Source organism: Limanda limanda, chromosome 2, assembly GCF_963576545.1.
Source record: "Limanda limanda chromosome 2, fLimLim1.1, whole genome shotgun sequence".
In the NCBI taxonomy this organism is placed as follows: domain Eukaryota; kingdom Metazoa; phylum Chordata; class Actinopteri; order Pleuronectiformes; family Pleuronectidae; genus Limanda; species Limanda limanda.
The window spans coordinates 18,355,924-18,381,763 of record NC_083637.1 but is presented as its reverse complement, the minus strand read 5'-3'; the positions used below and the strand labels follow the sequence as shown (position 1 = coordinate 18,381,763).

General features: G+C 41.7%; 1 protein-coding gene across 5 annotated transcripts in view; it reads left to right on the top strand.

The window, feature by feature from the left end:
• The window catches only part of septin9b (septin 9b), a 59,561-nt gene extending 34,241 nt beyond the window's left edge, over positions 1 to 25,320 (top strand). For 4 of the 5 annotated variants that reach the window (XM_061085861.1, XM_061085852.1, XM_061085869.1 and 1 more), the window contains 9 exons: positions 8,178 to 8,363; positions 12,225 to 12,353; positions 12,490 to 12,571; positions 12,817 to 12,954; positions 17,188 to 17,305; positions 19,923 to 20,018; positions 20,270 to 20,366; positions 22,449 to 22,500; positions 23,261 to 25,320. In XM_061085861.1, coding sequence (XP_060941844.1) covers positions 8,178 to 8,363; positions 12,225 to 12,353; positions 12,490 to 12,571; positions 12,817 to 12,954; positions 17,188 to 17,305; positions 19,923 to 20,018; positions 20,270 to 20,366; positions 22,449 to 22,500; positions 23,261 to 23,465 — 1,103 coding nt within the window. In that variant the 3' untranslated portion in view covers positions 23,466 to 25,320. Of the gene's footprint in view, positions 1 to 7,554; positions 7,600 to 8,177; positions 8,364 to 12,224; positions 12,354 to 12,489; positions 12,572 to 12,816; positions 12,955 to 17,187; positions 17,306 to 19,922; positions 20,019 to 20,269; positions 20,367 to 22,448; positions 22,501 to 23,260 lie in introns of those variants that run through there. The other variant, XM_061085888.1, reaches the window with a different exon arrangement.
• Positions 25,321 to 25,840: the final 520 nt, after the last annotated feature.

Here is a 25,840-nt window from a genome sequence, read left to right as displayed (position 1 = left end):
TAACTTAAAGTATAAAAGAGATGAGCAGACATTTGCTGTTATACTGTCTAGTAGAGGCCTCCAATATGGATTTGACTTTTTGTCCTGATCGTTTTCCATGTGTTAAAGGAAGAACAGGATACTACCACTGTTATGTCAAAGAAATTTTATTAAGGCCTAATATCTTACAGATTAACCATAGACTTTACTATAAATATAAAGGAAAACCAAATATATAGGGTTTTTTCGAATTCATCTTTTTTCATAAAAAGCATAAATGCCAAATATTTTCTGCATTGTTTACTCTGTAAAATAAAAGTTTTTGTATCAGCGCGTATCGGCAAACACCAATATGTCTGTAGGAGGCTCATGTTGGCCGACAGTCAGTGTGGCTCTACAAAGAATCATAAAGTGCAGGAATCAGCTCTCATTTCCTCTCATTAAACACTTCACAGCATCCATCTTGAGATATTCAAACCAGCCCCTTTCCCAGATCATACTTGGTGGTTTGTGATTTACTGCAGCATGGGCTCTATTTGTCCCTGTACCAGTTCCCTCTACTGCAGCTGTGGACGTCTTTGTGGCTCGTTCCCCCTTCGTGTTTCCCAGAAATGATTGGTCTTTGAGTTACAGCTGCGGTCGCTCTGCCTGCAGTGCTGGGAGCTGCCCAGGACGATCGCACTCGCCACCACAATGGCTTCCCCGCTGCGTTGGCCTTTTGGTTTCTCATTATCTCAGTCTCTGCTTACAGCTATCTGTTCGGAGTGTGCTCACTCTTGTTGGGTTTTCCGGCTTGTCGCTGTTATTGTAGCCATCATCTCCCATCTCATCTATCTCCCCTCGTGCCCTCTGACCACGCACAGCTCTTCCCTCCGAGTCTTCTCAGGAGGTGTTTTGGGGACAGGTCATTATCTACACTCGCCAGAAGTTTCCGTGCATGGGGCTACATTTCCACGCCGAACGGCACCATCTGCTTTGCTCCACGTCAGGCCAGGGGTCTCACTCTCAGTGGGCTGACACAAGTGACAAGACTAAAAGACGGAGTGGGGCCAGTTGAATTCTTCAGACCTGCTTTCTGAAGCGGCGGCATCTGTTTGTGTCAACCGCGGCTGTCATCGACCTCGCCAGACCTCGACTGCAGGGAGTTATTATGATGCGTGTTCCTCTGGGTTCAAAGTATGGCCGGGGGATAGAGAGGGGGATTTCCTGTTGGAGTTACTTGACTGCGCCGTGAGAACCTCAGTGTGTCCTCCCAGCTCCCCTCTGTCGACCCCACTCTGTCACTACCTGTCGAGAATATACCATTATGTCCCCGTCAAACAGAACGCAGCGTAGCAATAAGCTAGTGACCTGTGCTCCGTTTAAACACATGTTCACAATTGACATTCAAGTCAACTGCAACAGGTAAAAACTGGGAAATGCTCTGTTCTAACTGTGAAGCCACTAATGCAGTTTTCAGACAAAAACTCTGGAAGTAGTCCAGAAAAATTGGGTCCGGACATTCCCCGAACTTTGCCTTTCCCTTGTGAGGAATGTAGCAGGAGTTTTCCAGTACTGTCATTGATCAGACTCCAATCTGAGAAAACACAGGACAGTAACAGAGAAACACTGAAGAACACACACACACACACACACACACACACACACACACACACACACACACACAGAGGAGAGAGAGGAAGCTGTACTCGGGCAGAGATTCAGGGGTTTCACCTCATGGGAACCATGTTCAAAATGTTGTTTCAAATAGCAGACAGTGTTTAAGAGCTGTCAGTATCTGTGAGTTAAAGTGTGTGAGTGGAAGAGCAGACATGATCCCTTCTTTACCCAAATCTCCAGCCCCTAAGGAACATATTCTTCGACAGACTGAAGTCAAGGGTTGGAAGAAAACCAAGTAAAATATTTCACTACTAGCAGGGTACTACCTCAGAGAAATCCAATTGGCTAGGACATGATATTTTCAAATTTACTTTGTTTAAAGAAAAAGGATATTTATCAATAATATTCCTCTCTATCAAAGGCAAGTTGTTCACCAGAGATTAAAAGGTTTGATTTATAGAAAGTTAGTCCACTGAAACTTCCAGAGGAATCAAAGCTGGATAAACCTAATTTCCTATCTTCAGTAGAGGCCGGGTTTGTGATTAAGTCTTGGACATCAAGTTGGTAGATTTCCCCTGTAAAATCAAATTGCATGGCTGAATCTGATTTTGGCATGCTTATGTGTTTCGATACAACAAAGCTCAAGATTCAAGATGGTTATAGTCTTATATTCAAAAACAAGTGAAAAACCTTTGCAGGGAAGCTTCATTAGCAAAAAAAAAGTTTTGTAGTAATAAATGAGAATAATAGACAGTAGTGTCGATAAGATGAATACAGCAATAATAAATGGGAATAGAATCAACTTAAACAAACCATAATAATAGGGTTAGAATAATTTGTACACACATAATGGATGTAGATATTTATAATAATATTTTCATGGGACTGACTTTCCTGTGAGTGTATCCTGTGTGTGTGCAGCCGGGTTTTCAAACTCTTCCTCTTGGATGTGAAGCCAAACATCAGAGCATTAAAAGCTTCTTCCATGATGGCAAACTATGTGAAATTAACAGTTTGAATCCAGAGCCGAAAACAATTTATAACATGGTCAATTATACACAGACCAGTTCCTTATGCACAGCGTCTTTTATCAACAGAACCCTTTCAACACTTTGGCTCATCATGCAAATCATTTTAGAATTTCTCTCCATCTTTGTTTCTTTTTGCTTTTGTGCCTTTTTCTTTAAATTGTCATGGCCCCGAGCTGCAGTCAAACAATAACATGCACAACCTAACTTTCCCAAGTAATGCAAAACAGGAGAAGTTGTGGTGTGGCTTTGTTTCTGGAACATGGCTCGAGTTCCAGCCAGTGAATATTAAACTGTAAGGATGGATGTGATGTTTCTGATGGGGTTTTAATGAAGGCCTTGAGAGGAGGGGCGCGGTGAGTTATGTGAATCTAGAGTGGGAAGCTGATTCTCTTGTTGTATCTGATCGGAGGGAAACACTTTGGGTTGGTTTTCCAGGAAGGTTGGGTTACAGGCCAGTTTGGGGAAAGAGCACGGCGTCCTTCATGCTTCAGAGTAGTGGTTGTTGATAAATGTCAGCAGAATGTTTACATGTTGCTTTTTGAAACGTTACCATGATGTATTACTTTCCTGCGAAGGTTTACGCCAGAAAAGAATTGTTCTGTGAAAGCCTGTGTTGTATTTTCTGGTTTCCACTGAGCTTTAATGGAGTTCAGGGTTGACAGCAGTACATTCTCCTATATTGTGCTGTAGTGTTTGCCAAAATTAGCCCAAATTAATGTAATGGTGACAAGTCTGTGGATTTGTGCAGTTTGTCCCAGGTTTGTCCACAAGATTAGCAGTGATTACCGAATGGTAATAATCCATATTTACTAGTTTGACCCTGGCCTGCTGTGCACTGGTTAGTCTAGAGTATGAGCCAATCTCCCCCCAAAAGAAGCTATACCATTCCCATAATTCAATGCATAAGTTCTCTCATGGTCCTGCTTGGTAAATCTTTCAAACTCTGAAAAGTTTGATATACTCCAAGCTCAAGTTATTTTCTCAGACGCTGCCTTCAGAGCCACAGAAAACATTCAGAGCTGAACTATAACTGTTTTCACAAGCTGAGCATTCTGTTTCCCCGTGTGAAGACTGAAGACTAAAACTGACATTCATGTGTAAAACTGTTCTAGCGCAGAAACAAACTCTGTGGTTTTTGTCCGCTGCTACAAACAGGGAAACCCAACGCCAACAACATTTTTCACCAGTTATCTTGTCTTTCAGAGAATCTTGTATTGCAAACCATGAACGAGCTAGATTACTGCGTCTTTAGAAATGTAAGGCATTGCATGTTAACACCAACGATCACACTTACAACAGACGCCATTCAGCTACAAGTGCCCTCGTTTGAAGATAAAACACCAGAGTCATCTCTTTGATGGGATCTATTTAATCATGCAAGTAAAAATCCTGAACGCACCTCAATTCATTACTCAAAGCTCTCAGATCAGATAATCCTTAGGTGCAGCTTCTGCTCGTCAGGAGGCAAAAGCAACAAACCTCAGCAGTGTATCTATTGGAACTTATCTTCACATAACATCTGTTTGGAGTTTATTAAAGATGTTCTCTTTTTGACAGTTTGGGTTGATGAAGGGAGATAATGGCCAAATATCAGACACTTGTTTGGCTCTTTGCACAGGTCCGTTTCCCATTTTCATTTTATTTGAATGAAACTTTGCTTCCCACTGATTCACGTCAGCTTCTGATTTGGCTTCTATTAAATAAAACAGTGCTTTTTAAATGAATTATTTTATCCAGTGACATCTCACATGTCTGATTCATTGCTCCATTTCAATGCATCCGCTCGGTCTCTGTCATTTTAAGAGCAGTTTTGGTTTTAATGGCCACTGAGTCAGTATCTGAGTCGTGATGTATCATTCATCCTCAGCCCTACATTTAATGAGGCGCTGAGCATCCTCATCTATCGTAAGAAAACGCATAGTCGAGCGATGTATTCATTCCTAATGACAATAGGGAAACGTTCATTATGGACGTAAATGGGGAGGCTGTGGCTCAGGAGGTTGAGCGGGTCCCCCACTTGCCAGAAGGTCAGCCATTTGATCCTAGCGTCCCCCATTCCGCCAAAGTGTCCACAATGCATGCTCACCGGACACAAAGCTGAATGTGTCCGGTGAGCTCACAGCTCATACCGATGCATGTGTAGTATTCATCTGGGCTTTTCTCGTACATACAAAATCTGCATATAAAGCAGCTGGATTACTCATTCAAACATCATACTCAGTATGAATAGTATGTTAGCGAGTGGCTGCAAAACACAGCTGCAGTCACTGTTCACGTGTAATGAGGTTGTTTAACCAGAAGGGTCATTGCTTCTGCAGTGGCAGAGGTTAGACATGCTTTGTCTGTGGAGGATCAAAACACATGGAGAATGAATGGACACTTCTGAGGCCTCCTTGTAACTGGCAGAGCTGTTAGTCGGGTAAACAAGGGACAGTTGTTCGAAAAAGCAGCTACTGGCGGTTTGCTAAACGACGCCTCAGCTTTGTAATGAAAGGGGTATGATTAGGAACCAACACTGACAGAAATGGCACTGGACTTTATGAGAAAGGGAAGTGAATATCCAAACAGCTGGTGGTTGTCAAGCCGGGTAACACGTCGACTGTCCCGTGTGCTGCTTGGCTTGTTCTTCCCTTTTCCGCTGTGTTCACATGGCTCACATGTGCTTGTTTTTGTTACCACGGCAGCGTGTTTGTCTCTGCCACAGTGTGACTGTCTATTCTCGGAGGGAAGCGGAGAGAGAAGCCAGCAGATGGCCTGGGGGGGGGAGGGGGCGACTGGGAGGATGTGGTGGCGTGGTCAGGGTGCTCAGAAGGCCGTTTTGTCTGTAGACCTGGAGTATATGTCATTAGAGCTAATTTTATATTGTGCCATTCAAACAGTTACCCATCCAGTTAGACTGAATCTGATTTGCGATCAGCCCTACTACAGATCAGGGTGCAGTTCTCTTTTAAAGTTGGAATTTGCTTTTCACACATGAACAACACTGCTCAATAACACAACATGTCTGTAGTGTTTAGGTGAGGGGTGGTGCTGCAGACAGAGGCAGGATGCTACATACACATTCTTTACAGAGATCATATGTTTTTAGTCCACAGCGCTGGCTCTTCTCACCAAAAACTCTCTCGGCATCTTCATCAGTGTTCTTCTAGCGCATGGCACAACTTTTTCATGCAGAGATATTGAAAATGTATGATATTGAGATGTTTTCTTTTGTTTTAATTTTTGTATTTGTAACGTGTTTGAAACTTCATCAATAGAGGATCTCCTGCTGCACAGATATTCTGCTTCGGACTTTATTCTTGGGAAGTGGTCAGAGAAAGTCAACAGAGGATCCAGAGATTCTTACGTGGACATTTGCGTTCACACACACAGCCCCTGTGGAGAATGTCCAGAGATTATCCCAAGCTCAGTGCATATGTGAGAGCTGCTTTCAACACATTATCCATGGAACATGAAAACATGAAAGGAGAGCAGCGTTACACTTTAACAGCAGACTAAAGATGAATTATTCCAAATACCGGAGGATTTTTGTGTCCAAGACATAATACGTTTTCTGTGTCAGGTTTCCTGAGGCCATGAGTGCAGCACTAAATCAGCTGTAGCCCACCGTGATGCAGGACTCTCAGAGGTTTATTACAGCATCAGCTGCCACCTCAATGTTAGGATCGCTGTTACTGTAAAATGAATTCCCAAGCATGAAGGGAAATTGCCCCTTTCGGGTGTGTAAATTATCAAAAAACATCGCAACCTCTTAAACTGAACACTTACCGACTGTTGATGGGCACACGGGGATTTTCCCCTTTTCCAAAGATTGAGTTTCAGCCAAGCCACACAGTTCATCACACTGTGTGGGAAGTGAAGGTTGGAGGTTGGACGGATAGAGTTGAAACTGCTGAAGGTGTGGTGCAGCCCTTCCTCATCCAAAATTGCAACTCTTGTCTTCTGCGTGTAAAATGATTCAGAGAATGTATCAGCTCATTCATCAGTACTCCCATGGGTCTGGATCTGTGTAGGAGGCTGCTGGTGCTCACCCCTGTCTGATCCTGTTTGTTGGTTTGTCACCAGGATGACGCAAAAGCTACTGAACAGATTTCCACAAAACTCGGTTGGATGAATGGTGGGAACGACTGGACACGGGCCAAGAGAGAACCCATTCAGTTTTGGCATGGATGGAACAAAGGAGTGGAGTCAATAACTTCTTTTGCACTTTTATAAAATTGCTAGTTTATGGACATTTTGCGTGAAATCTGTTGCGGATTGATTACATTTAGTGAAAGTTTTCGGCCTTGGAGGAATATGCATGCTTAAAACTTCCCATTCAATCTTATATATTATACAGTCAACTGTAATACTCCTTCAGTGTGTGTGCAGCTGCTCACTGGAGACACTTCTTCCAGGACAAAGTGACAAAGAGCCAGAGAGGAAGGTTTTTCTTCTTCCGCAGTGACAACCGTGTGCATCAGAGGAAATTGGTGCTTGTAGCCAGATCACATCCTCCAACTAACTGCTCTGCCTCCATTTCATACTTTCTGTCTTATCTGTGATGTCCAGGAAGTCAAAAAAACTCTTAAGAGACTTGATGTCAAGAAATTTTCCACTGTTGTCGTGTTTTTCATTAAATAAACACAGGCAGTTTGCAGCCTTGTGATGTCAGACAGACAAATCAAAAGCACAAAGGCCTCTTATGTTCCTCAACACTAAAATAATACACCCAAAACATAGCTTCTTAACTGTACGTGTCTGTCATTCAGGTTTCCAGACAGAGAAAGTCCCTTCAGCTGTATGTTTCTGTGGTTTCTAGTCTCTCACCACTACAGCGAGTTTCTGTGGCAGCCCAGGAAACGCTGTCTCCTCCTACTTTAATCGCTGAGGCGGCTGCTGCATGCACATGCTAGCGCTTGGCAGAGTCGAGCCCTGTTTTTTTTTTACTTCGCTTGTTGCAGCTGTGCTTTGGCGTTCAGCCTCCGTCTTGGATTCACCTTAAAGTGAGGTAAGGTGTAAGCGATCTGCAGCTGGCAGCTCCTGACCTCTCCATTGTTTTGTTTCCTTTTACAAATATGAAATTAAGCTTGAATCTACAGCTGCAGTGTTTCATTATGGCTTCAACCTCTACATCATTTATTTTAGAAATATTTCTCTTGTGCGCAAACATGAGGTCATTGCTGATGGAAATTTGTGCAACATACGGAGGGAGACGTGTCTGTTCCTGATTGATTTATTAGTGAGTTGTATAGTGAGTGTTTTCTTTGAAGGAATGATTTCACTCAGGAAAGTTTAGTTTGTTATTTCATGTTTCTGTGTGAATGTGCCTCCTTTCTGCCTTTACTTTTTCTTTTTTGCATTTTTTGTGACCGACAAAATGTAAATTATCACCTCACTGGTGTCGTCTTGAACAAATGCGAGTGTGCATAGATGTGAACTTTGTGTCTGATACACCCTGTTTCACACAGGAAATAAACCTCTCACATCAGTGCCTTCAGTCGTTTTCACTGTGAACTCAGCTTTTCTTTTTGACTAAACTCCTCTTTTCTCTTCTTCTTTTTGTCCCTTTTGCTCCGTGTCCCTCAGGGTCAGAGGTCAGTCTGAGCCACAGCAACATGTCTGAGTCCGCCAAGCCCCACCACCCCGGGCCTCCGGTCAAGGGTGAGAAGACCCAAGGCAGCGACTTCAGCTACGTGGGCATCGATGCCATCCTGGAGCAGATGAGGAGGAAGGCCATGAAGCAGGGTTTCGAGTTTAACATCATGATTGTGGGTGAGTGTGACGTGCACTTCTACGACATAACAGAACAGAAAAGCTCAGCTGCAGGATCAGTTGAGCTGTGTAAGCTCTTTTTAATTTATAACTTTTTCTTAAATTCGTGACAGGAAGTAAGTGTGTCGCGAATCAGCGTTGACACATTTGTTATATGCAGCCATAACTAGATTTTGTCGAAGGTGGCACGGTGCGGCAGTGGTTAGCACTCACCTCACAGGAAAACGGTTCATGATTCAAGTTCCGGTCTCTCGGCCTTCGATCGAGCTGCATGTTCTCCCCGTGTCTGTGTGGGTTTTCTCTGACTTCCTCCCACAGTCTAAAGACATGCAGATTGGGGTTAGGTTAATCTGACACTCTAAATTGGCCGTAGATGGGAATGTGACCGCGAATGGTTGTTTGTCTTTGAATGTGAACTGTCCAGGGTGTACAGCACCTCTTGCCCAATGTCAGCTGGGATTGGCTCAAATATCCCCCCCCCCCCACCCATCCACGATCCTCAAAGGATAAGATTATGGATGGATAGAATTCACCACTCTAGTTGCCATGATGAGATTTTAGCGGGGAAATCATTTGTTTTAGCCCATATATGGCTAATGTAAAATCATTGCTTGTATAAACATATCGTTGCTATGACAACAGGAACTCACCTCACTGCATGAATCCAAGTTAACAGCTGTGGTATGATGTAAAGATTAGCTGTTAGCTTCTCTTCCTGCTTTGACGCTGAGCTTGACATTGAGCTTACTTGTTAAAAAAACTCTTATGTGACACAGATGAGAACTTGCCTCTGTAATTGCTTCCAAATTTCTTATGTTTACAACAGTTATTGTGTCTGAAGATCAGTTGGTAACCATTATAAATATATTAAATTTATGTTACAACAACACAAACTGCAGAGCAAAGCAAGTAACAACTATCTGACAGTGCTCTGCAAGAAGACATCGCACAGTCAGCACCTTATACAAACTGTACATCTTGTCAGGATCTCACACACACACATTGTTTAGTCTCCCCTTAAAAATACACTTTTCCACTTTTTCTTCATGATATTTATCATGATACTTCTCCTTTGCTTCGTTACTTCTCATTTGCTTTGATGCACTCATAAAAAGCAAAGAAATATATGTTTGGTTCTACTTCAGTTGTTGTGTGGAGGGTCAGTCAGCACGAGCTTTCATCAACAAGCTCTTTTCTTTGTATCCATGATGTGACACACACACACACACACACAAATGCACACACACACACTTCAGTGAATAAAAGGAGGCTGTCAGGTTGGGAAAGTGGCATAATGGTGGCAATTACTCCGAAGCCGAAGCGCACGTTCCAGAGGGAGCACTCACACACCTCCTTAGAGATCTGCAACACACCGCCAATTAGTTGCCATCGTCATGCACTTACACACACACACACACACACACACACACACACACACACACACACACACACACACCTCCACGAAGGCATCTTTGTTCTCACATGCCAGCCGCTCGTCTGAAAGAAAAAACAAATCTACGCACATACTTTCCTCAGAGAAGGGAATGTCAACATTTATTTTTGTCACACGCTGAGATAAAGCGCCTCAGAAAATCCTGATTTAGATTTGTAATTCGATCCTAATTAGAAGTTGTTTATTTACATTGGCATGATGGTAGTTACTGTAGAATTCAGTCCCTACAGGGCACTTCTTTTATGCACACAGTGAGACGCCATAAACTACAAAACTTGATGGAAAGATGTTGAATAGGTCAGGAACAAATCTGTCTAAGTCTTGTCGCAGATCTGGATCAGAAGGCGAATCTAGGAATTTATTCTCAATATTCTGCACGTAATAAATCATGCATCTTTATGAACATGTGACAGATTGGTTGAATTTAAGGAGACTGTTGGGCCTTAGCGGAGGTATGCGCTCTTCTGAGTGCTGTTCTCGTTGCGCATGGTCTGATCGTTTTAGAGAAGGTGGACACAACATGACTCACCAGATGTTTATTTGTGGAAACTAACAAACTAAGAACTCTTTCTCACATGTGCGTCTCAGATTATCTTCAATGTTGCAGGCACAGCGCACGTTGACGTGACATGTATCCACTTGTAGCGCTCCGACCCCTTAAGGATTAAGTGAAACTTGTCTCATTAGATGATACATAACACTGTTGTGAAACAACACTTTGACGCTGCGTGAACTGGAGTTGAACACATTCAACTTTACAAGCGAGGAAAAGAATGATGGGTTTAAATTGGAATGAGGTCATTTTTGATCGCCGGAGGGAACTTTGACACACAACATGTTGTGTTTACAAATACTTGGCTCACACATCACTGGAGTCATATTTCAGAATGTAGTGCCTGTACTGACCTGCTTGTTCTGGTTGATACAAACAAATCAATCTGGTTTATCACTTTTTGATTTATTTAAGATATTGTAGAGGAGTTTAAAAAAAAATGCTCTGCAGTTAGTCTCCTTTTATTCTGCTCTAGGCTTCATTTGTCTTCACCTGGTTTCTCATCTAATGAGGTTAAGAGATAAAAAAAATAGAATGTCAGGGTAGGAACATGACCTTTAAGCACCTTCTGAGATTATAATAAAGTTTCGGTTGGCTAACTGAGTTATCACTTGGCCGGATCTTGAGGACGAGAAAGGTTAGAGCAGCTGCGGTCTTGGCCCTGTCCCTCGTGGTCTCCAACATGAGATGCATTTGCCTAATCCCTGCCCCTCGGTCCTGTGACCTTTTGATTTGCACCATGCAGAGAGGGCAGCAGGGGTGTCTCAGTGTGTGTTTGTGATGGTGTGAGATAAAATGTGTGGGTGTGGGTAAATGCACAGGACTGAGAAGACTGCATGTTGAGTTTTCTGACAGAGGAGTGAGTGAGAGTGATGGGAAAACCCGTCCTGATTGTCACTGGGGTCCCGGCAGTTGGGCATCTCTCCACACGCCACGGTGGAAGCCCACAGGTTCTGTGAACAGACAGCACGGGGGTGTCGCTTTGCTATGAAAAATATAAAATCACAAATAATTACATATTTAAAAAGTGTCGTCAAAACACAAAAATCTAACTCAGATTAAATTTTACTGCTGTTTTTCACTTACAACAACTGATCTATATGGAAATTAGTGCAGTTAAGCACAGCATGTGTTTCTAGGGTAAAATAAACAATGCTACTCCATTTATAATAATGTATTCTTAAACACCACCATAGATTTGTGATGTAGAGACACCAATATGTAACATGTGCACAGCCTTTATGTTAAGTATGAAACAGGTTATTTTACATATTTATTTTAAAGTACATGTAGGGCTGAATAAAAACACGTGTCATTATCACAAAATACACTTCAGTACATAAATTCTACTACAGTAGACTGTTCTGTTTGTGAGCTTCTGTCTGCTTTGTTGAGAAAAAAAGGAGAAAGGGCGAGAACAGAGAGTGAGGTGATTTAAGAAGTGGACTGCAAATGTGACTCAAGGGAGTTCACCACATGCTGGTTTAATTTTAGTGATGCATCTTAAAATTGTTAAAACGTGTGCTTGTGTGTGTGTGGTCTATACAGTGCATCTGTCCTCTTGACCTCCACAGCTTGCTCGTCTGACCCTGCAGCCGCCCTATTATGCACACAGACTATTAACTCACAAACACACTCACCACAAAATCCAGGCAGTACAAACATTCACACATAAATTCAATCTCACTCTTTTGTTGGGAAAACCCGAAAATAAACTTGTGTGTTTTGAATTGAATGAGGCTTTTGGCTTTAAATAGCTTTGCCCTTGTGACTGTCTCGGGTTAAAACCACCAGTGAATGTGATCCCAGGATCTCTAACTTGTGTGTGTGTGTGTGTGTGTGTTTTTCTGTTCAGGGCAAAGTGGCCTGGGGAAGTCCACTCTGATGAACACCCTGTTCAAATCCAAGGTGAGCCGTAAATCTGTTCAGCCCAGCCCAGAGGAGAGGATCCCCAAGACCATCGAGATCAAGTCCGTCAGTCACGGTCGGTCAAAGCTCACGTCCAGTAGCCTGCAGCTTAAATCACTTCCCTGCTGCTTTGTCATACTCCTGATGTTCTGCTCTCTCTATGGATTTGTGTGTGTGTGTGTGTACTTATTAAACAACACCTCTTGTTCCAGATGTTGAGGAGAAAGGAGTGAGGATGAAGCTGACAGTGATCGACACTCCGGGATTTGGAGATCAGATCAACAATGAAAACTGGTGAGTTAAGTTATAGTAACATCATCTCAAGGTAAATTTGCAAAAAAATGTGATAATAAAAACCTCTTTCATCACGCTCCAGTTCTATGATTTAGTTTACATCTCAAATAACATTTTTAAGTGTGCTGCATCTCTTTAATTGTTCATCATTCATCATCATTATGTATCACTATACTTTCACCTACTGCCATGTTTTGAATGATTGTCTCTGTACCTTCGTCCCTAACGTGTGTTTCCTTGGTCAGCTGGCAGCCCATCATGAAGTTCATCAACGACCAGTATGAAGCCTACCTGCAGGAGGAGATCAACATCAACAGGAAGAAGAGGATCCCAGACTCCAGAGTGCACTGCTGCATATACTTCATACCTCCCACAGGCCACTGGTAAGATAACATATCAAAGAGACCAGCAGCCCCCTCTTTCGTTTCTCTCGGTCTCTCCCACAGCTGCAGAGATGAATCAGGCCTTCTGGGAAATCTCTCCCCCTGACCTATTGTCTTTCCACAGGTCTTGTAACTATGTCTTTCTCCAGCTCTTCTTTTTTTTCTGTCTCCGGTGAACACATGTGGAACTCATTCTCTCCTCTCAGTCACTATAAAGTATCACTTGAGGAGTCGGGTTACGCGAAGAAACTGAATCCTAAAGGTCTCAGAGATGAGACAAGGCCCTGGATGTGAACAGTACCTTATATGGAATAGATGAAATATAGTAATGCAGCTGATTAAAGGTTTATCGATCAGTGTCCATTAAAATGTACGAAATATTAGATTTTGAGATTTTCTACCTGCCAGAATCTCCCTGTGCCCTAATTTGTCGTATCGCTGAGCCTAAAAGTATTTTTCTTCTGAATTAGAATTTGGACAAGCTGCTTCATGAGCGGTCTGGATCTGATTATTGTTTAATCTTGTGAAGAGTGGCTCTTTCTGTTCATCTGGAACATGTTTACTTTTATTAAACAGACGGATGGAACAGATCTATCAAATCCAGTTTTTGACCGTGACCACACATGAGCACATTTCAGAAAAAGATTTTTGAAAACATACACACATGCAACACACAATACAACCATACCATGCTCAGTGTAACCGTAACCACTGGTGTAATTTTTGCAAGAGTCTTATGTCTGAGTGAATTAATGAAGAAAGGTTTAGTAGAATTAAAACCAGTCTCGTCCAGAGTGACCTGGCAGTGTCTTGACGAAGCACATGTCTCTTGTTAAACAACCAGGTGGAGGTTGTTTGCTTCGCTCGCATGATGTTTGCTTCGGCTTCACTTTGCTAATACTGACATGATACGGACCACATTTCTCCTGCTGCTTTGTCAGTGATTAGGGTCTGTCTTTTTCTTCCCAGTTGACTCTGTAATTAGTTTGATTCAGCTGCGGTGAGTGGCGTGTCCTCGTATGCACCGAGGGTCAAGGAGGTAATGGAGGCAAACAACCAGGCTCCGGGTATTTGTGGTCGACAGCAGCGTCCTGATAGGGGAACTGTGTAGTACACAAGCAGATGAAAGAACACAAAACACTCATGTGCACCAACTGTAAACATAGACCAATTTTCAAATTATCTGACTGCATATCTCAGTGACGGCTGCATCCACTGCTGCTTCATATTTCAGTGCACTGGTAACTCAACAGTTGTCCACTTGAACCTTCTGCCTGTGAGTGGGGGATGACTTGTGGGTGGGTGGGTGTGCACCCCACTGTTTGACATAACCCCTCATCATCTGCTCATGTCACCACAGCTGCTGCTGCAGAGAATGTGTGTGTGTGTGTGTGTTCATGTAAACCTGTGCAGGGAGTGGACTGCACTGGGCAGTGGACATGCTAACACTTGTTAAACCACCCTGAATGCGTTTGTGTGTTATCTTGCCTGCAGCTGCACACTTCAGCCACTCGAAATGTCTCCTCCTTTGTGAAAATGTCCACACACACACACACACACACACACACACACACACACAGTCATGCATACATAAATGCACAATGCACATAAATGCACTCTTATGTGACAAACAGAACATCTGTCAGGAAGTGGTGTCTTCCTTAGAGTCAACCAGAGAGTTGACAGCATGAAAACATAGGAGACATCTGTTTGGGCTGGTTCAACCTGGCATGGACTTGAATAGGGTTAAATAATAGACTGTGTAAAAATAGACGAATGAGCTGATACTTCCTCCGACGATCCAGAAAATAAAACCAAAAATATGGCGAATACGAAAGCTGCCATTTTGCGCAGTTAATGACCTGTACTGTACCCAGCCACCAGGTGGCGATGGAGATGCTTCTGCTTCACTTTATGGGATCGGTCTATCATGTGGTCTATCTTTATATACAGTCTATAAGTTAAATAGACAGATTTTCAGTAAGTGATGTTTGCATATGTTTCAATTGGGAGCCTGAATCTATTGTAGACGCATCTGGATTTCTATGAAAAAAAAAAACCTGAAGCATAATAACTTAACTGTTGGTAAAACATACTTCCACAGATTTTTTTCTGGGTCATGAGGAAAAAAAAAAAGCGTTGGAGAAATATAAGAAAACTCTTCTTTTCCTTTTTCATTTCATACAATAACACCGGTTGAAGTTTTAAATTGGGGTCTAATGCAAAACAGCCTCTGGATTCCTTCCACAGAACTTCCCTGGTACCTCTCTAAGTTTTTCCATCATTGGAGATATTATGTGTTTTTTTTCTTTGTCTTGTTTGAAACATCTCAAATGCCAGTTTGTAAATTTGCTTTGAAGCTTCCTCTGTGGTTTCAGATAGATGAACCGTGCTCATGAAGCAGAACTCAGTCTTGGCATCAGCAGACATTTCCGATAATGGCGGAGTCGGCCGCAGTATTTCCCTCTGGGTAGTCTCGTTACTAACTCATTTAACATTTTCTTCCTGAGCAAAAAGCTGCTCTTTGACTCTGGTTGCTGGTTTCTTATACGTCACTAAAACAGAGCAGACGATAGAACTTCAATTTGTGTAAACATGACTGCTTTTTATCAATATATAGGGCGATGTATGCATGCAGGCAGGCATGTAAGTGTAAATGTGTGCATGCGTGCATACATCCATATTTATTGTCTGTACAACATATGTTAGTGTGCAAAGATACATGTGCACACGACGTGTTTGCTCAGTCATGCATATGGCACAGCACGCATTTCTTTATTCTTGTATCTATGCACGCAGTCATGTAATTTATGTTTTACAAACATTCACACAGAGAGATTATCAACCTCTGGACCTTTCTCTGACCCCTGCCCTCTCCCTCTCTGCATGACACATGCCCGACATCCACACAGCGTGAAAGATGCATAAAATGTAATGCTCTGTATTTTCTTTATTTCAGCTTGAACGCATAACTTTACGGTGTCCTCTCTGTTTGTTCTCTCTCTTCTCTCGCTCTATGTATCACATGCTCTCTTCTGTTTCATCTTGTGCTCATGGTGATATGGCTGTCACTCACAGTGTGGGGGGAGAGAGAGAGAGAGAGAAAGAGAGCCAGCCAGGCATCTCCTGCAGCTGCTCCTGGCTCTTTGAACCAGGCTGGCCTGGTTTGGGCTGGGGCTAATTGGAGGGCATGAGCAAGACAGCATGAGGGCGGAATGTGTCTGGAGGAGCAGCTAGAGGCAACATTGAAACAGAAAAAACAAGAAGGAGGAGCAGAGAGAAACGGAGAAGAGAAGAACAATGCAGACTGATTCAAGAACAGGGATTGTCGCTGCTTCACATAGATGTAACAGGAAAAATATGCAGAGAATATACTATACCAAGTTTGTGTTCAAGTCAAGCAAAAGCCGAATTTCAAGACCAAATGTGAGACACAAAGACCAACTGTTTTATGCATCAGCCTTCATAATGAATGTACAAGCTCTCCTACCGTCACTCAAATCTCACCTGGGAGATTAACATATGTTAATGTAATAGGATGTGGCTCCATATCAGAAACCAGGGTGAGCTGAATGTATCACAGTAGAGCATGATCACCCCCTAGTGGTTCCTCTCCTCCATTGCATTAACATCTTAGAAATACACAAGCTCTAAAGCAGTGGTTCTCAAATGGGGGTCTGCAGATTCCAGAGGCCACACCACCAGGGGGTCCAAGAAAAGTTTCCACATCCATCCATGAACATGAACATAAGAGTATTCTCTGTTGACATGGTGAAAATATATTTGATTCACAACTAAAATCTTTCTTTGACATTTCTATTGTTCTTTCACATAACTTGAGTAGAAGTGTATACAAAATAGGATATGTTAAATTATTCCAAGGGAAATACACTAGAGGGTCCCTGGAATCTTTTATGTCTTGGCTGAGAAAAAAATAGTTGTGCAATAGAAAATATTTCTTCAGTGCCAGAGGAAAAAGCAGTGTTTTTTTTTTTTTATCCATTCTGGTTTTAGCATCGCCACTCTGGAATGAAAAGAAAAGACATTAACAAACAAGTGACTCTTTAAGCAGAAATTGTATAAATGTGCATTGTTGTAATTTGAAATATTTCCCTCTTTGTCACTGGCCGCTTCCTCATTCAGATTTAATTTTCATCATATGAGCAACACAGACACAGCTGTATATTCATACATGAAATTAAATTCGTAGTCTGTCTCTCTCTTCTCCCACAGTCTCCGGCCTCTGGATGTGGAGTTCATGAGGCGCCTCAGCAAGGTGGTCAACATTGTCCCCGTCATCGCCAAGGCCGACACGCTCACCCTGGAGGAGAGGGACGACTTTAAACAGACGGTGAGCGCTGCCAGGCAACATAAACAAAAGCCAGCTGGGTACAAACCCCACACTGTGCATTGAAAAGTCCAGACAGAAGCGTATAAGAACAATTTATTCACAAGCATTTATCTACTGAGCAGCATTCCACAGCTCCTAAGTCTGGCCCATTATGAGAAGTCGGAACCTTGGCCCAGTTATCGTCAGAGCTGGCAGGTCCTTCACTAATGGTGAATTAATTGATGATCGTACGAGTCTGTCAAGTACAGAGAGGTTGACACTGAAACAAAACATGACCTCTATGAAACATGAGCAGAATTTTAAAAAGGTAGAAAGAATGTTTGAATATTGATCTGTTGATGGTTCAGTTGGTCCACCACATCAATCGAGACTGAAATATCTCAACCAATATTGGATGTTTTGGTAATTTCCGGGTGTTGTAGCCTAATGACTTTATCCCTAGCCTTTTGAGGTTGATATTTTGGGGTTTTTATTGAGATGTGTTACAGACATTTACATTTGTAGTTTTTCTTTCCTCTTTGGAGTTATGTAGGTTTTCTGTGTATGAAAGTATCTCAGTTAAAAAGCCCAATCCAGATCATATCCACCAAAAAAAACACTGATCCTTAAGCTCCTGAAACACCTCATCAGCTGTATGACTGACACTTCCTGGGAATCGTGAAATCACAATTCAACCCTTTTGCATAATGCACATCTAGCGGCTAGTTTGGCTCGCCAGCTTATAAAGCCAATTAAGCTCACGGTCACATACTGGAATGCAAAGCGAATATCGTCGGTCAAAGATCACAAATGATATGATTTGCCTCGTTTAATTCTCCAATTCGCCTCAGATGGTTTGCCACTAATACATTAGTGTATGTGTGAGTAAACTGTAAAGTGAGAGAGGAGGTCAAAATTTCCTCCACAGGTGACCAATCCCACACCAGAGGGTGTCTGGGCTTTATCGGGGGCCTTAAAGAGACAGTAGCTAAAACCAAGCGTTTCAGACAGAGGCTGAAAAGAGAAGCTGCAGCAATGGACACTATGAGGAAGCATGTAAACCTATCAAGTAATACGCCATTTTAAAAGTATGAAGCTGCATATGTGACAGTTAATAACTTTTCAGATTTATTTATAGATCACAATGCACTTTGGTACAGACTTTATTCATCCACTGATTTTTACAACATTCGTCATAATTGTTAACTTCTTCACATGTTCTGAGACTCCTCAGGCTGACAATCCTCCACTGTTACCTCACAGCCACCAGCACCTTCTCACGCCTTCCCCTGCCTCCACAGAGCCGTGCTCCGGCTGGCTGGACTCTTAAACCACCTCAGTGTGTTTCTGTCGGATAATTCTCGGTCCTCAGGAGGCACACAGCCACCTGCCCTCCTCCATCATTTCCTTTATCTCTCCGTCCCTCCTTCCAAGAATACGGACTTCCCTCACAGCTTTATTCATTGTACGGAGGTATTGAGGCACCATGGGTGTCTTGGCTACCACGTTCCCCCTGTTGCCTGTAACACTGTCCAATAAGAATAAAGCCGGGATTGGAGCCGGCCCTGGCAGTGAAGGGAAGCCGCAGGGCTTGTAGCTGAATTGTTTTGGTTGGCCGCACATGTTCTATATGACCCTGAAGATTATTGACTAAAAGTCTTTTGTGCCAAATGTTATTTTTTCTCCCATTTTCCCTTCAGCAACTTGACATGCAAACAGAATGAGAGGTTTTTTTTCTTCCTTTCTTTTTTATTAAACGTTGGGCCTCAGTATGTCCAGCTGTGAGTGTCTGGTTGAATTCCCCTAACCAGCAGTTGATGTGGCCTCTTTGTAGAATTGTACTTGGTTTGCATCCTTTAATGTAACCCTGAGAAAGCTTCCAAGGATAAACAATTAAATGTTTGATCAAGGACCAAGTGGAAATTGTCAGAGTTGTAATTGTGGGAGAGAAGAGTCATTCATTAAATGGACATTTATCCAAGAGCCTTGTCCGTCTATTTTATTGTTTGCGTCAGAGCCTGAGTTTCAGTCGTTATGAAGACATGGAGAGAATTTGCTGTGGCCATTTTATAAACCGTACCTCTGTTTGGATATCAAGGTTTCGTCTTCTAATAGTGATTAACCCTCATTGTTAACTCCTATATGTTTATTAACAGTGGTGGAGGAAACTCTTGTACATTTAATTAAGTAAAAGTAAATAGACAAAAAACATACTCTAGTGTATCTGATTCCCTAATGCAGCCATCTACTTAATCATTATGGCTGAGGCTTGGTCTCTTTCAAATCCTTTTCACATGTTTCCTCTTTACCATCCATGATGCTTAAGTACATCATCAAAGTAAATTCAATACATTCCCCCAATTTACGTCGACATATGTAATCAAGTATTTAATGAAGTTCCCTGGCGGGTCAGAGCAGCTTCTATTCAAGTCTGTGGCTCAAACCTAAAAACTGTATGGAAACAGGTTTCAAAAGCTGTGTCTAATTCACTTGATTATTAGCTGCTGAGATGACAGATGAAAGATTTAAAGCAGACTGACCTGACTTACCTCTCGTCAATCTGCGACTCTGCTCTCTTTGTGGAAATCTGTTTGTGGAGCCAGTTGAATTTGATGTTTTTTTGTCCCACTGTGTTCAGATCAGAGAAGAACTACGCGCAAATGGCATCGACGTTTATCCTCAGAAAGAGTTTGACGAGGACGCAGAAGACAGGATCATCAATGACAAAATCAGGGTAAGTTCAGACATGGTACAACAGCCACAGTATCATAACATCCTGCTCAAGCACTTCACAAGGTTATCACACATTTTATATGTTCATATTTAAGCCTTTGATATCTACAATTCTTTAATTGTATCTCTTATGTTTGGTTTTCATCTGAAAAAATCAATCACAGCATCTTGTTCTAGTGAAAAACAAATCCCCAGTTACACTTCAATGACCGTGTGTGTGTGTGTTTGTTTGTGTGTGTGTCCACTCAACAGGAGATGATCCCTTTTGCTGTGGTGGGCAGTGACCAGGAGTACCAGGTGAACGGGAAGAGGATTCTGGGCAGGAAAACAAAATGGGGCACCATAGAAGGTAATAAAATCATTTCCAATATGCATTCACACACACACACATACAAAAACACACAGCTTGTTCCACTAAACATATAATAGAAAAGGGGTCATCAGGCAGAATAATATACGTTTCCAAAGGCTCTGAATCCATGTTCACTGTTCACACGTGTTCTCCACCACCAGCATCAGTTGAAAAATAATTTGACTGACATTTATTGTTATATAAATATATTACAGATTGGCCTAGTTAAAATAATGTCCATCTGTGTAGTGGAGTTTAGTCAAACTTTAAAGAACGGCCCATTTACCGCACTCACACCTGGTTCACACGTGTTCCATTTACACTGTGCCAAGACCATCTGACTTTATCACTCTGACTGATGATTTCATTTGACCTGATCTATTGATGACATGTTACACATCGTGCCGACAACAACAAAGACAATAATGTGTTCATATTGTCAGGGTCTTTTGAGCATGTGTAAAGTTGCAGCTTTCAAACGTGGCCAGCTGGTTGAACCGTCTGTTGTTAGACAAACAGGCGTTGTGTTTACACGCGTCTCTGATTCTGTAACCGGGGAGATGTACGAGACAGGAGGAAGGGATTTACAGGGACTTTCTGTGTCCAGAGGGGATAACAGGCAGAAACATGGCACACACACACACACACACACACGCGCGCAAACACACACGCAAACACACACGCACACGCACACACACACGTACTTGCCTGCAGTAACTTTGATACAGTTTACATTCGTTGGCAAGTGCAGCAGGATTCCTTCTTATCAATTGAGTATCCTTACCCCACCCACCCACATACGTGTGCCTGCGTGCGCGTGTGTGTGAGTAAAAGAGAGATAGTCTCCTTCCCACAATGCAATTCAGTAGACTCTTCTATGGTGCATAGTGAACTCCAGTCCATTGACTGAATCGTAAAATATCAATAATTTATCAAAAAAAACAATCATTCATTATGTCATCTGTTAATTACCAGGATTATGTCCATGTAGCAATTCTCATAATTGTAAATATATGTTACAACACATCACTCGCAGATTAACTCGAGCTTAAATATAAGATGAGCTCCTAAAACTTTTTAAATCTTCAACTGTTTGAAAAACATTAGAAATACAAGGCGGTTTTCCTTCCTAAAGACATGACTTTTTCAAGGCTGCACAGTAGCTACTCTCTCAGCAAGCATTTTGAAATTAACTGCACGGAGCTGCAGGGCGGCAGAGGTGATGTGCACATACTGCGGGACAAATGCCGTCTGGAAGAACAATCTCCGCTCTAGTAAAGGCGAGCAGCAGGTGAGAGGGAACGAGGAGAAGGAGGAGAGCGGAAGCCGCTGGGCTGTCTTACTGTCGGCACCGACTTCATAAATTAGGCCTCAGAGGAGAAACCAGAAGTTAAGTCTCTATAAGTGGAGAAGAAACTGTTTTTTCATGGGTTGAAGGGACAATTTGAGATGAGAGTGCGGGAGGCGTGCATTAAATGTATATATTGTACTTATATATAAAGACGTCCTGCGTTCTCGGGAGTAGAAAGTGGAGATACCAGCAGTGCAGCTTGTTACAAGTTAGTAATGTGCTCCCTCGACGCCACTAATCAGCACTCGCAGACGCAGCAGTCATTCCACTCTCTTCCTTTCAAAGAGAATTTAATTTCCTGCCCCTGGATTTCAAAGCTTTACATAAATAGCACCCTCCTTTTTTTTTTCATTTACACTCTTGACATAATCTATAATTCAAACATGCGTTAGTCCTACTGGAGGCAGCTGCGGCTTGTCACGGGGAGTTTGTTAAAATGTCTCACTTAAAGTCGCCCCAGTACAGAGAGAGGGAGAGCTAAGATGTATTAAATTACTCAAAAGTGGAGAAGTGTGTTATCTTGGCTTAAAAGAAAATTGCCGGCAAAGTCATGTTCGAGGTTGCCCTTCATTTGACTTGTGAGCAACAACGCCACCTAGTGGCAGGTTAGGGGATGCTTCCAAAGAGGGTGGTTTGAAGCATCATGTGCAATTATCTAATTACTTCAGAGTATTAAATGTGTTGGACTAACTAATGTTTCTTCTTCTCTGCTCTTGTCCTCTCTACAGTTGAGAATATTGCACACTGTGAGTTTGCTTACCTGCGAGACCTCCTCATCAGGTGAGCTTCCACTGCTCGACTTTATGAATTCTATCATATATAAATACTGGTGGTAGATCCGAAATCTCTCACTTTGTCTTATCAAGGTGTTAAAGTGAATTGGAGACAGCACTGAGACTCTACAAAGCTTCACATCCACACTGAAATCAATACAAATATTTTTTTATAGATAGGTTGATTGACAGACACTGTACTTATACTTGTGTTTTTCTCTTACAATGTCAATGTAAAGCTAAATGGTTAAATGTAATACTTTAGTTTAAAATTAGCTTACATTTGTTTTTTTACTTTTTAGTTCAGTTTTTATTTCACCATCTGAACTCACATAATTCAGATTGTCTTCTATTGTCTTAGGTCTCGTATGGCATCGTCTCATGTCTTTGTCTTATAGGTTTTTATTTATATATTGCACTTTAATTAGTATAGTATGTACTATTCTAAATTGTCTGTTATGTGTTCGTGCACCTGTGGATTGGTGCTTATTTCACTGTATTGAAGAAGGAATTATTCTTTGCAATGACAATAAATAAATCAAATCTGATCAGTACAGGGATATTTTCAGTACAGTTGGGTCATATCAGTGTGAGGCAGTTTGCTTTCACGATTCACAAATAGGTTTGTTGAGGACAAGTAGTTAAGTGCACACAGAGCAGGATTACAAATATATATTAAAGATCTGGGGTCTGCATTGATGGCACTGACTTTGAGTCACTTTGAGGCACTACTTACCGGTGCTGTAATGACGTCTCCTTTCTTTCAGGACGCACATGCAGAATATCAAAGACATCACAGGCAGCATCCACTACGAGACGTATCGCGTCCGCAGGTTAAATGAATCCAACGGCCATTTCACCTCTCTTCCCGCAGTGGAGCCAAAAAGCAACGGTCTGCCCGCGGAGCAGCCGGCCGTCCTGCAGGCCAACGGAGTGGCCGCCCAGCACGGAGCCCTGACCCACGAGATGTAGAGAGTCCCGCGTGGTGCCAAATTATGATTCAGGACACAACAGATACACACACAAACACAAAAGAACACACACACATTTTTATTCTGTTTACATGAACATACACACACACAAACACACACACACTCATGCTGTGAAGACCATTTTTGTTACATAGAAGGACTACCTAACCACAGCTTTTAATTTATCAGGAGGTTACAAGACACAGGACTCAGAGTAAATCCCAGCATTTTGCTTCTGTTGTGTTTTTTCCCCAGTTACAATTTTGAGCAAAGTCACGTCTTCGCTGCAGATCCACATATTGTACCGCTTGTTTTTTTCTCCCCTCCTGCCTTTGACTTCCCTATGCAATCTACATTCAGGGTTTTTTTACAATAAACCATGAATGTTGTCAGGTCACAGATAGACAGAACCAAACTAAACACGTACAGTACATGTCTCATTAGTCAGGTTTGTGCGCTGGGTTAATTTTTTTAGCGCTTCCAATCATTGTCAGTGCATCGGCCATGCAGGGAAAATGGGAGGGATTTGAGAGTGAAGTTATAGGTACAAGATTTTGATTGGAATCAATCAGGATTATTGTGAAAGCTGAGGAGAAACCCTAATTCAAAATGAAGTACAGCATGTGGGATGATATACGAGATTAGCTCTGAACTAGGAACAACTGTCAGCGCCACTGGCCTGCTCTACTTTGTGTTGTGGTGTAGAGTTTTGTGTAGATACTAGGGTTAAGTATACGGATATTATAGATTAGGTTTATAGTATTACGGAGGATATAAAGTTATTGCTGACACATCTGCACTGCAAAATAAACAAAAGAAAGCAATAGCAGTGTGGAGCAGCTTTCGGGGAGAAAAGCGAGTCGTCTCGTCATTATTCTGTTGTGTTATGATGTTTTTAAATCCCTTTTATGCCAAACCATCCTGTCTCCTTCTATATAAAGACAATATTGTGTAACACAGTCATACCTTGCATTTTACATCGCTCATTTATTATTGTGTTTTTATTGCTGTTGTTGTTCCTGGTCTATTATTGTATGCGATGGGGCTGTGGAGGAATATGTGTAACTGTTTTTTTGTTATCTGACTGTAAACCAAATAAAGTCATCAAAATCATTTTTTTCTGTTCTAAAGAGAAGCACATGCAGTCCATAGAGTTGTTTTATGAATAGGTATTTATGTGTATGTTCAGTGTAATCAGCATAATTCAACTTTTCATTGTTGCAGGTCTTAAAACAGTGACAGTCTTTTAGCTTTAGACAGTGTTTGTTTTTCTGTTGCCTGCACTCACACATTATGTCGTTCCCTGTTGCTTATAGGCTCCACTGTAATTGGTGCCCAATGAGTTAACCTGCCCGTGAAGTAGTCTGTGCTTGTTCATTCAATATTAATAATTACGACAGTTAGAGCAGTTACATTTACATTACGAGCGATTTTATCACAGGAGGAGGTTTCCTTTTTACTAACAGGAAGAATATGTTCCAAACAATCTTGTATAACACCCAGAAATTGACACGATGCCACTGTATTTGTAATGTGGAAACAAAAACTTGCATTCATTCATGCACACCGGATGTTTTATATAGAGGCTACGTCTGAATTCATAACATCCTCCTAATTTCCTGACAAACGTAAGTCAACAGTGTTTGTTTTGCGTCTTCCTGTCACATTCAAAAATATTTTCTGTACATGCAAAGAGAAGAGATGACTATTGTCCTTTATCCAGAGAAAGTTATTAGGTTACACTTTGTTTACTGTTGTATAGTTCTTGTGTAATTTGTTATGGTATCATAGATCAAGGTTTCATCTTTGATATGCTATATCTCAAAGAATAAAGATTGATATTTTTATTGTTTAAAGTCAATTGTGTTTATTGTCATTATTGTGCAGTGTTAAATCCAGGAAATCATGAAGATACCTAATTACGTAACTCAATTTTCTCTAACATGTTTTCAAATATCACTGTAATATACATGTACTCTTAAGTCTTTCGTATCTACACTATCCCTTGAGACAAGTTCATGTACTTGAATGTTTAATGAGGTATTGTTTCTTTAATTAAGTAAGTTAAATGTCACTAAGTAGAGCACATACCTCAAGTTCCAACAGACCACATTTAAATTCACAAGATCCATTATTGAAAGGGATCTGATATCAGTCCAATTTTTTCATTATGATTCATGCGATATTCCGTATCTTATGCTTTATTGGCCCCTTTGTCCAGATCAGTGTCAACAATTGAAGGGATAGGGTTTTTTTGGCCCATATCTCATCCTTCCACCAAGATCTGAGAAAATCTATTCAGCAGTTTTCACACATTTCTGCTGACAAACAAACAGTTTGTTACATTACTGCAGTAAATTTAGAACATCTCACCAA